The sequence below is a fragment of the Tupaia chinensis genome, unplaced genomic scaffold, assembly GCF_000334495.1.
Source record: "Tupaia chinensis unplaced genomic scaffold, TupChi_1.0 Scaffold000489_1, whole genome shotgun sequence".
NCBI classification, from domain to species: domain Eukaryota; kingdom Metazoa; phylum Chordata; class Mammalia; order Scandentia; family Tupaiidae; genus Tupaia; species Tupaia belangeri.
Window position 1 is genome coordinate 3,060,655 of NW_006160001.1, and position 12,869 is coordinate 3,073,523.

The following is a 12,869-nucleotide window of genomic DNA, read 5'->3' on the forward strand; positions in this document are numbered from 1 at the left end:
CCCCCCACCTGGAGCCCAACCTTTTTTTTTTTTTTTTTTTTAGCTTAGCCCAAGTACTTTTAAGTATTCACCTGAATTCAGCTGAAACCACTCCTTTCTTTTTTAAATGTTTTCAGGTTTTTGCCATAGGGCACATGAGTTTGCCAGAGAAAGAGAGAGAGGGAAAGTGAGATATCATCCTTTGAGAGGGACAACCATGCCACAATCCCTTCTCCTCCACTCTCCTCTTGGGATTTTAGGCACGCGCACACACATCCTGGCATGATTTTCAAGCCACTAGGTCTGGGACTCAAATCGTGGTCTGTCATGTAGGAGTCCATCATCTTAACCACCACCACCTCCTGGCCCCTGAACCACTTCTTTCTTAAAAGTCCACTGTGTTATATAAAATAACCCAGTCAAAGGAGTAACTATGCCGTCATACTCATAGTCCATAGCTGCACTGAAGGGAAGGGCAAGGACCCTGGAAGGGGTCATTTAGAATTCTTCCTACAACAAGAGTTAAGAGCATAGTGATTCTGAGAATATCTCTATGTACTGTAGCAGTAAACAAATGAGTAAATATATTAGGTCATTGTCAAAGTCATGGGTTTTTTTTGTTTTTCTATATAAAAAATAATTATGATGTTAGAGACCAAGACTCTCATTGTTGGAGAAATGAAATAAAAATATGAAATGGTGAAAAGCTAGAAACTTCTATTAGGACTGGATGCATCTGTATGAACTCACATTTTTTTTTTACATATTTTGTTTATTTTTATTTTGGAGTTGGTTGGTTTATTCCCCTTCCTTCTTTTTTTTTTTTGGAAAGAGATTTTTTGCTACACATGTGCTTGCCAGAGAGACAGACAGAGGCAGAGACAGAAAGCAAGAAATCACTCCCAGAGGGAATAGTCACACCGCAATCCCTTCTCTTCCAGTCTCCTCTTAGGATTTTGGTCATACACACACACATGCCCACAGTGTGGTTTAAGCTGTCAGGACCCGAACTGCAGTCGTGGGAGTCCAGTGACATAACCATTATGTCATCTGCTGGTCTTCCCCCTCCTTATTCTATCTGCTGAATCTAGAAGAAGTGACAGCCCAGTAGTAATAAATATTTCCAGGAATGAGACCTTGAATTCTAAACTGAATTATCTATTAAAAGGAAACCTGGGGGGCCAGCAGGTGGCATAGCAGTTAAGACACTGGACTCGTACATGGTCTAACACATTTCGAGTGAGGGACCTTACAACTTGAAACTCACACCGGGTACGTGTACATGTATACCTAAAATTCCGAGAGGAGAACAGAGGAGAGGGGATTGTGGCGTGGCCATCCCACACACACACACACACCCACCCCCAGGGAGCGATATCTGGCTTTCTTTCTCTCTGTCTCTATGGTGAATACACAAACCCTATAGCAAATTTCTCTCAATAAATAAATAAATAAATAAGTAGACATGGATTTGGGCCCAGCAGATGGCATGGCAGTGAAGGTGCTGGATTCCCATATGACAACCACAATTTAAGCCCCAGACCTGGCAACTTGAAAAATCACACCGAGTACATGTGAGTGTGTGCCCAAAATCCTGAGAGGAGAATGGAGAAGAAGGAACTATAATGTGGCTATCCCCCCCTGGAGGGTGATTTCTCACCTTCCCTCTCCCTGTTTCTCTCTGTCTCTCTCGGGCAAGTACATGTGCCCTATAGCAAAAACTTTAAAAATAAAATTTTAAAAAGGAGACATGGAGCAGTAGAAAAACAGATAACACCAGAGTAGGAAAAGTACAAGACGAGTCTGGAATATTCTGTAGTCCCAAAATGTAAGCAAGTATCCAAAACATGATAGGGACATGGAATGGATAGAAATCAGTGGTAAGAAGTTTCTATTACATAAAAATTTCTGGATATATGAAAAAAATGAAAAGAAATATAATGTATTTTGAATCATTACACTTTAGAGTTATATCTGTGATTAAAACTATCATTTAATATTGCTTAAGAAAACAAAGATATGCCCAGAATTCAGGAAAAAGTATTAACCAGTAAAAAGACATGACTAATATGGCTGCATCTCAAAATAATAAGGACAATTTTTTGAAATGACTGAGTATCAGAATGATTAAATGTACTACTTAAAAATAAATACAACAAAGGAGAGGCAAGGGAACAGGCCTCAAAAGACAATTTAATAAGAGCCAGTTTATATTTGAATTATATATTTTAACATGGTAGATCAGATATATTACTGGGTCCTTAGAAAAGTCATGACATATTTTTCAGTTTTTTTTAATGCAAAAATGCGTCATGACTTTTCCAATGACCAATTAATTATTTCCTTTAATATCTTACTTATTGGTAATTCAGCCAAGCCACAAGTTACTAATTACTCTTGGAATCAGAAAAGAGATTTATTTGTAATTGGCCCCAAAAAATCTACTTTCAAACAATAATAGTTGCAGGAGCATCAGTTGGTGTAATGGCTATGTCGCTGGACTCCCATGTAGTCAACCACGGTTCAAGTCCCAGACTCAGTGGCTTAAACTCATGCCGGGTGCATATGCGTGCAAGCCCAAGTACCTGAGAGAAGAATGGAGGAGAAGGGATTGTGACATGGCCATTTCATGCTTTCTGGAGGGTGATTTCACGCTTTCTGTCTCTCTGTCTCTCTCTGTCTTTCTGGTGAACACACATGCCTTATAGCAAAAAACTCTCAAAAAAAATAATAATGTTAGATTATCAAAATACTTCACTCAAGTTGAAGACTGCAATTAAAGGTATCAATAACATTCCGGGACCAGCACTTAGTGTAATGACTATGTTGCTGGACTCCGATGTAGTCAACTGCAGTTTGCATTCCGGACCCAATGCCTTAAAACTAACGCCGGGCGCATGTGCGTGCGTGCCGAAGATACCAAGCGAGAATGGAAGAGAAGGGACTGCAATGTGGCCATACCCCCAGGGGGTGATTTCTCACTTTCTGTCTCTCTGTCTCTGTCAGTCTGGCGAGCGCACACACCCTATAGCACAACCAAAAAAAAAAAAAAAAGGTACCAATAACATTTCTTAGGCAAATAAATAGTCAATTATATTTTCTTCTGAGAAATGGAGAAAGTAAATATGAACCATGATTTTGAAATCAAAAGAGAGATAATATTTGGCACAACAGGGTGAGTTACAGTATGTAATAGTTTTTTAGATATTGGTAACTAACATTTTAATTTCTTTTATTTCTACCCAGACTTCTGCTAATCTTTTCCTACTTTCCTCATCATCTCACTATATGAACCATATATAGAAATGCATATGTGTAACAATGCAGAACAGTCAGACATAATACCAACCACATTCCTTTCTTCCTGATTTTTTTCTTGGTTCAAATCTAAATCTGCAGTCTTGGTCTTTTTATTTTTTATTAATATTCTTTTTAGAGAGGTTTTTACTATGGAGTGCGTGCCCTCACCGGAAAGACAGAGAGAGACAGAGAGACAGAAAGTGAGAAATTTACCCCCAGGGGGTTGGCCACACCCCGGTCCCTTCTCCTCCACTCTCCTCTCAGAATCTTGGACATGCATGCACATGCAGCCGGCGTTAGTTTAAGCCACCGGATCTGGGACTCAAACTGTGGTCAACTACATGGGAGTCCAGCGACATAACCATTATGCCAACTGCTGGTCCTTTCTTCCTTTCTTTCTTTCTTTGTCTTAGTCTTTTTATACTTTAAGAAGCTGTGGATAGCTGAAATAATGAAGAACATAGAGACTAACCAAAAAAATATATATAACCCTTTATCATATTTATTATCTACAAACTAAAGAACAAATTAATTAAACAGGATTTTTCTTTTTTTACTTTTTAAATTTTTTTGGAGAATTGTTTGCTATAGGGCACATGCACTCGCCAAAAAGACAAAGAAAGACAGAGAGACAGAAAGTGAGAAATCACCCCCCGGGGGGATGGCCACACCGCAATCCCTTCTCCTCCATTCTCCTCTCTGGATCTTGGGTACACACGCACACGTGCCCAGAATGAGTTTAAGCCACCGGGTCCAGGACTTGAACCACGGTCAACTACATGGGAGTCCAGCAACATAGCTATTGCACCAACTGCTGGTCCTAAGGATTTTTTTTTTTTTAAGCTTTTACTTCTGGGACCAGGAGATGGCATAATGGTTATATTGCTAGACTCCCACATAGTCGAATGTGGTTCAAGTTCCGGACCTGGTGCCTTAAACCTCATGCCAAGCACATGTGCTTGCGTGTCCAAGATCCCACAAGGAGAATGGAGGAGAAGGGACTGCAATGTGGCCAACCCCCCAGGGGGGGAATTTTTAACTTCTGTCTCTGGCAAGTGCATGAGCCCTATAGCAAAAATCTCACTGGGGAAAATAAAAGAACTTTTACTTCCACAAACCAGTAGTTTATATAACATTTTGGATTAATGAAAGTTTCAAATAAAACAGGTTAAAAACAGAAAAATTTGAATTAACAATAGGAAGAGTGATCTGTGGCCCCATTTGCATTATTTTCTTACCACTATTACATTTGAAACATCTTTAAAGGCCAGTTGATAGAGTAATGTGTTAAAGCAGTTGGATTCTAAATGACCCACTGTGTGGTTTAGGATCTGAGCCTGACTCTTTGAGAAACACGCCAGCCACATGTGAGTGCATGCCCAAAAATCTCAAAAGGAGAAATGGAGAAGAGATTGCAACATGGAAGGTGCTATCTCATGTTCGTTCTCTCTCTCTCTCTCTCTCTCTCTCTCTCTCTATACATTTCAATAAAAGTGTATATAAATTTTGGTTTAAATTTTATTCTAATTTTGCTTGAACCACCTACTATCTACTAGGCACTCAATAAACAGCGAATACACATTAAAAAAAAAAAAAAAGGAAATGAGATTATGATCCTCATCAAGGTTGAGGAGCAATTCTCCAGGGTTCAACACAAGGCAATTTGAAACACATTACAGTATACTAATTTAATCCAATAGCTCAACTAGGGCACCTAAAATAGACTGCAGCTGATTCTCATTATCCATGGCCGTTATAGTCTGTAATGTTCCATGAACACCGAATTAGTAAATACAGAATTAGGTACTTGCAAGTCTCTGGTTTCATCAACCAATCAATAAATAAATTTGTTTTTATGTGTGTTTGTGTTTAAGGACTATTTATTTATTTATTTATTTATTTATTGGCTTTTGCTTTAGGGCAGGTATGCTCACCAGGAAGAGAGAGAGAGACAGACCACACAGAAAGAAGGAAAGTGAGAAATCACCCCCTGGGGGAACAGCCACGCCAATGCCTTCCTGATTTAGGAATGCCTTCTCTTCCATTCTTCTGGGATCTTGGGCATGCACATACATACATGTGCCCAGAGTGAGTTTCAAGCCACCGAGTCCAGAACTTGAACTGTGATTGGTCATGTGGGAGTCCAGAGACAAACTGCTACACCATCTGGTGGTCCCAAGGACACCTTATTAAATATGTATAGTTCATTCATTAACATTGAACTCATAGTCAACAGTGCTAACTCATGCCAAAAAGAAGCTTATCTCACATGTTTTTTTTCTTTCTTTTGTTTTTTAAAGATTTTTTTTTAATTTAACTTTATTTACTTATTTTAATTTGACCACAGAGGGACAGAGGGGAGGGAGGGAGAGAGGGAGAGAGAGAGAGAGAGACAGAGAGAAAGCAAGTCACCAGGTCTGGGACTCGAACTGTGATTGACCATGTGGGAATCCAGAGCCCTTAACTACCACACCACCTGCTGGCCCCAGCCACATTTCTTTTTTTCGATAAGGCCCAAACTTCCAGTACTTGGAAACACTAGGCAGCATGATAGCACGTCAATACTAGGTTTGAGGGTCATTTTCGACATCAAACTCACAACCAAAGGGCACCAAAATAAGAAAAATAACAAGACTAAAGAGACTAAGAATACCTGATTACAGTATGAGAGATGAAACAAGAAGGTAGAGCCCTGCCTTGTTATGACTCAAAATTTTTGCCACTTTGTACACACAGGTGTCTACAAATGACCATCAAAGTAACATGAGTACTAATTTGGGGGTTACAAAAATCTTTTAGCCAAGTAGGTAAAGAGGAAAAAAAGTAAAGATTAGAATTAAAGCAAAGGCTCAAAATTCTGCATCAACCATATCCACTCACACTTTCATATATCTGTGCTAGACTGCATTATTTTCACCATATTTATCACCCTCCTCTATCCACAACCTTTGACACATGACACTGCAGCTCCTCATACTAGAGACCAGTCATATTTCTCTACTTAGACATTAGCCATGGTCATAAAATTTGCTTTGGCCAATGGAATATTATTGAGCATGATTTTAAGCAAAGGCTTCCAGAATTGGGGTTTCCTTGTGTTTTTGTCATCACATTGAATTAAACATGACTTAGGTAGTCTACTAGTCCAGAAGAAACAGAGTCACATAGAACAGATTCTATGTAAAGCTTAGAGCCAAGTCTAGCCAAGAACAGAAAACCCACAGACATGTTAGAAAGAGTAAATAATTGTTTCAGTCCATAAGTTTCATAGCACCATTACGGCTATAGTGAACAATATTTAATACATTAATTTTAATATATCATTATCCCATTAAAGATCTCTATATAAAAATACTAACGAAATTCTCTTTCCTTCTTATCCAAAAGCCTAACACAAACTAGCTGGGTAGAGAGTTTCCAAAGATCACTGGGGGTTGGGGTGGGGAGTGGGAGTAGAAAAAACAGAGAGAGAAAGATGCCATGGCATAGAGCACAGACTGCCAACTATCTAAGCGAGGCCATTTTGGATCTTATAGCTATCCTAGTGCCCCAACTGATACTATATGAAGCAGAATAATCTCCCAGCCAATCCATACAATTGTGAAAAATAACAAATTGTTATTATTGTAAGACTCTAACTTTGAGGTGAATTATTACATGACAACCCAAAGAAGCTGTTAATAAATGTGTGCTGAACCCAGTTGCTATAACACATGCTGGACACTGCTGCTTGACAGGCTGAGGCCACACAGGAGATGAAGATTTAATTTCCAGCCCACCCTAAAAAGTCAGGTGTGTTGACACACACCTGTAACCCCAGCTACAGCTCTAGTCCCAGCTACTCAAGAGGCTGAGGCAGGAAGGGTCACGACCTTGGAGCCAGCCTGGGCAACATAGTGAAACACTAGCTGAAGGAGCTGGGATGTGATCCCAGCTAATCAGGAGGCTGAGAAAGAAGGTTAATAGTGAAACCTTGTCTAAAACAACCACACACACACACACACAACACAAGTAAATAAATAAACGTGTGCTGGATTAAGTAAAATTATTAAATTACTCTTTTTAATGCTTACCTTGGTGTTGGCCATGTCCACAATATACTGGTCCCCTTTTATGCATTCCATTACTTCAAAACCATCTCTATCAATCACCTTGGCCTGAGAGCTTCCAGATACAACAAGAATCATGTCTCCCGTGTTACTGTATTGTAATGACTTAATCTGATGGCTATGCAAAAGACAAAGAAACAGTGTGATAAGTCACTGGGCATAATGTTTATACTTTCACCACATTAAGCATGGCCAGAAAAAAAAAAAAAAAAAAACATTAACACACCTGCACAAATAGATAACTCTACTAAATCAGGAACATCAACCACAAACGGGCTCTCAACAACCCCTGGCTATCCTGTTAGCTTTCTCTTCCCATTCTCCACAGCAATCCATAAAACCTTCTTTACTTACCTTATATCTTCAACTAAATAACTCTCTGGCTTTCAACTATTGAATCTTGGCTCTTTCTCAGAAAAAACAAGGACTGTCCCATTAATGTAATAAACTTATTTGTATCTAATCTCATCATCTTCTTCCCTCTCTTCAATTATAATGATGAAAATGAAGCTCTTCCTGCCCAAGGCAAGCCATTCTGACTATACTCTAGATCCCATCTCTGTCAGGCTTGCAAGAATGTCTACTGTTCATCTTCTCTCTCCTCTCCTTCACAACAAAGCTGTTTGAACAAGTTCTTAATCCTCATCTTCATTCTTATTTCTCAGCGTAGTACTATAGTATCTCTTACCACTCCACAAAATCTGATCTTGCCACTGTGGCTGTGGTGAATGGTATGGTATCCAACCCAGAACTCTTCCTTTAGAACTGAAGTGCTCATTCTTCCACCTTCCAGGATTTTGCCTGCTACTGGCTAACAGCTGAACCCTCAGGAATTTCCCTGAGTTGCAAAGAACTACCTCACTCAAGGTTATGCTACCATCTCAAAGCAGCTTACATTCAATAATTGATCCACGTGCAATAAAATGGTCCATCCCTGAGCTTCAATATGGATACCTCATAAGACTTATTCCAAGTTGTGGGTTTCTATAGGAACAATTGAATCCACTGTTGCAACTATATGGCAATTCGATTTCTTCATCCTCCTAGTGCTGTTTCCCTTGCACCGTTTTTTTTTTTTATTTGGAGAAGTTTTTACTACAGGGCATGTGCACTCACCAGAAAGACAGAGAGAGACAGAAGTGAGAAGTCACCCCCCCAACCCCTTCTTCTCCTCTCAGGAACATGCACATGCACCCAGCATGAGTTTAAGCCACGGGGTCCGGGACTCAAACCGCAGTCAACTACGTGAGAGTCCAGCAACAAAGCCATTATGCCAACTGCTGGTCCCCCTTGCACCCTTTCTTACAGGGGTTGATCCCAGAGGCACTCATCAATAAACCTTTTGCACACAAATCCTAAAATTTCAAAATGTGTTTTTGAGAAACCTGACAAGAGAGTTGTGTGTAAAGTGGTCCTGTAAAGATGATTTCAAAATGAGCTTTCAAAGCTCTATCAATCAGTGACTGACAAACAATAAGGACTCCAACACTGGAGGTAATTACTACCTAACATGCAATAGAAGTACAATCACAAGGGTTAAAACTTTCTTTTTTATGAAGGAGAAGGCATTACAGGTACAATGTTTCAAGCATCTGAGAAATACAGAAAAGTAGTCATTAAAAGGACTAGAACTGGATAGTAGTTGCTATAAGCAGTCAATACAAGGAAGCAAAATAATTAAAGATAGTGTGATAGACCGGCTCTGTAATTGATAGCAATGTGTTGCTCAAGAAAAGCTGGATCCCACCTGGTGATGGAGGTTCAAATCCCCAGCCCAATCAGCCTAAAACACAACAGGTACACATGCAACTGTTCAAGATTAATGGGCCAGAGGACTGGAGGAAGAGGTAAGTGGCATGACCAGAACCTGTGGAGGGTATCTGGATTCCCCTCTCTCATTCTAACTTGCATATACACATACTGTATCATGAAAACAAGGGAAGAGAATTTTTTTAAAAAATTATTGTATGAAGGCCAGAGAATCTCTTTGGCTAAGTATAAAGAGAGAGTTATTGGTCTCTGCAGGTGAGTGGTATGTCCCTCATTTAGTAAAGCATGTTTTTCTACGCCCATTGGGAAGGAAGACCAGGGCCAACCAGGTGGAATGGAAGTTAAGGTGGTTGGATCCCACACAGCCAATTGTGCAGTTCAAGTCCTGGACCCAGAGGCTTGAAAAACATTGGCCATGTGTGTGAATGAATCCAAAATTCTGAAAGAGAAACGGAAAAGGGATTATAGCATGGTCATTCCCCATAGGGGATGCTTTCCCTATATCTCTCTCTCTCTCTCTGTCTCTCCCCAGCGAGTCCACATACCCTATAGTAAATTAAAAGGAAAAAAAATAGAAGTTCCAAGAGGACTAGACTATCCTTATTTAGTGTGCTAAGAGCAGAACCTAAAAAATACCTGGCAGATAGCAGGTGCTCAAAAATATTTGTCAAATATATATAATGCATAATTTGTATAAATAAGTAAATACCATTGTTACATATGTGTGTGTATGTATAATTTCAAGCAGAAATAATAAATTATAAGATTCTCACAGAACCTGAAAAAATTATTGAGGTTATTAAATGTAAAACAACTATCCTCAGATAGGAAGATGTTTGTGTAACCCCCAAGTTAATATGTAAAAACCTTAACCCTTAAAATGATGTTATTAGGACACGATGTCTTTAGGAGGGAATTAATGAAGTCCTGATGGCAGACCTCCCATGATAAAATTAATGCCTTTACAAGAGCCAGAGTGACTTCACTCATGACAAAATGAAGATACAGCAAGAAGATGGCTATCTGTAAACCTTGAAGTAGGCCCTTACTGAGAATTGAATCTGCCAGCACTTCAACTACGGACTTCCAACATCTACAATAGTGAGAAATGTATGTCTGTTGGCTACGTCACCCAATCTATGGAAATTCTGCTATAGTTGCCCAAGTAGACTAAGATACTACCCTACAAATGATAGACAAGTACTTTCCAATAGAACTTTCCAATGGAAATGTATATACTGGTCAGTATACAGTAGCCATCAGCCACATGAATCTATAAAGTACATGAAATATGGCTGGTGCAACTAAGGAACTTTATTTTTCACTTTAGCTTATTTAAACCTAAATAACCATATGTGTTTGGTGATTACTAAATTGAACAGTGTAGCTCTAGACAATATAAAATGAATATAAAGCAGCCTCAACTCTGGAACAGAAGTTTTTTCTTTTTTTGCATAGGTTTTTGCTCTGGGGCATGTGTGCTCACTGGAGAGATAGAGTCAGAGAGACCGAAAGTGAGGAATCATTCCCTAGGAGGGAAGGCCACACCAAAATCCCTTCTCCTCCAGTCTCCTCTCAGGATTTTGGGCACACACACACATGCACCCAGCGTGAGTTTCAAGCCGTTGGCTCTGGGACTCGAACACAGTCAACTATGTTGGAGTACAGTGATGTAACCATTATGCCATCTTCTGGTCCAAAGAAACAGAAGATTCTATTGCATCATAATTTAGATTAAAAAAAAAAAATACTGAGTTAAGTAAAATGTTCCTAAAATGAAACAAAAGAAAGCCTAATGAAATCAATAAAGTCTATTTGGAGAATAATGCTACCAGTGCTATAAAAGTATGGCCTCTCAGTGTTGCTTGTAGACAGAAATAAAGAAATGACTATTGAAGTAAATTCCTCAGATAAAAATTTCTTATTCAGGGCCAGCAGGTGGTGTGGTAGTTAAAGTGGCCGGATTCCCACATGGCTGGCAGTGGTTCAAGTCCCAGAACCAGTGGCTTGAAACACACCGGGAGTGTGTGCACACACACCCAAAATTCTAAGAGGAGGATGGAGAAGGAAGGATTGTGGCATGGCCATCCCCTCGGGGGGTCTGGAGGTGATCTGATTTCTCACTTTCTCTCTCTCTCTGTATCTCTCTTCTCTCTGGCGAGCACACACACCCTATGGCAAAGAGCTTAAAAAAAATTCCTATTCACCACACTCCAATTGGCTTATAGCATTCTTTAAAGATTAAAGTACCCAGGCAATGTTCACAGTATGTTGTCACTGGGGTCTGGGGGTGAACAGAAGCGTAGTGGTAAAATGTGATGCTCTGCCAGGCAATCTCACACGAGAAGGCTTCTGTTCAAGGCTGGTGCTCTCTCTGAGTATGGCAGGCGAACGTACGTCCATGATCCAGGGCTAGCTGAGGGCTCAAGAGTAGATCAGCATCAGCACCCTATTGGGGGTGCTATTTCTTTCCTCCCCCACCCTTCTCTCTCATGGAAGAAATAAACTTTTTTTTCTTTTTTTTGTTTTTGAGAGATTTTTTTTTTTTTGAGTTTTTGCTATAAGGTGCGTGCACTCACCAGAAAGACAGAGAGACAGAAAGCGAGAAATCACCCCCCAGGGGGGATGGCCACGCTGCAATCCCTTCTCTTCCTTTCTCCCCTCAGGATCTTGGGCACGCATGCACACGCGCCCGGCATGAGTTTAAGCCACAGGGTCCACGACTCGAACCGCGGTCAACTACATGGGAGTTCAGCGACACAGCCATTAAGCTAACTGCTGGTCCCCCAAATTTTTGTTTTTAATTAAAAAAAAAAAATGAAGTTGTCATATATACCATTCTCTTAAAAAGAAAAATTCTCAAATATAAATGCAAAGCAAATAAACATATTAAATAGATATTAATATACAAATCCATAAGAAATTCTGGTAAGGAACCATTTAATAATCAAATACAAAATTTCCCTATCAAAGGAAAAAAACTTTTTTAAAATTGATACTGTTAAAGCTTCCTTTATGAAGACAACTCATTTTTAAAGAATTCATTTTATTTATCTTTTTTTTTTTTTTTGAGAAGTTTTTGCTATAGGGCACGTGTGCTTGCCAGAAAAACAAAGAGACAGAAAGCGAGAAATCACCCCCTAGGGGGGATGGCCACACCGCAATACCTTCTCCTCCATTCTCCTCTCGGGATCCTGGCCACGCACGCACACGTGCCTGGTGTGACTTTAAGCCACCGGGTCCAGAATTCAAACCGTGGTCAACTACATGGGAGTCTAGTGACAGCCATTACACTAACTGCTGGTCCCTCTTTTTTTTATTTTATTGTGCTACAGAGCATGTGTGCTCACGAGAGACAGATACAGACAAGGAAAGTGAGAAAGCAAGCCGCTAGGTCTAGGACTTGATCTGCAATCAGGAGTACAGGGCCTTAACCACCATGCACTTGCTGGCCCTATGAATATAACTCTAAATTTAAAAATTCTTTGATTTGTCCTAACAAGTCAATCTCAAAATAAGCTTCAATTTTAACAGTTTTAGTCTATTTAGTTCCATTATTTCCTTAGTGTAATTTCAAAGCTAAGAAATAAATATTTTAAGGGAAAAATAAAACTATTAAGTCTTTTTTTTAAAGAAGTTTTTGCTATAGGGCGCGTGCACTCGCCAGACAGACAGAGAAAGACAGAGAGACAGAAAGTGAGAAATCACCCC

At 39.7% G+C, this 12,869-nt stretch overlaps 1 protein-coding gene across 1 annotated transcript in view; it reads right to left on the bottom strand.

Moving 5' to 3' along the window:
• The window catches only part of WDR70 (WD repeat domain 70), a 263,224-nt gene that overhangs the window by 196,729 nt on the left and 53,626 nt on the right, over positions 1 to 12,869 (bottom strand). Inside the window, exon 8 of the mRNA XM_006156313.3 lies at positions 7,353 to 7,506. Within this exon, the coding sequence (XP_006156375.1) occupies positions 7,353 to 7,506 (154 nt within the window). The remainder of the gene's footprint in view (positions 1 to 7,352; positions 7,507 to 12,869) is intronic.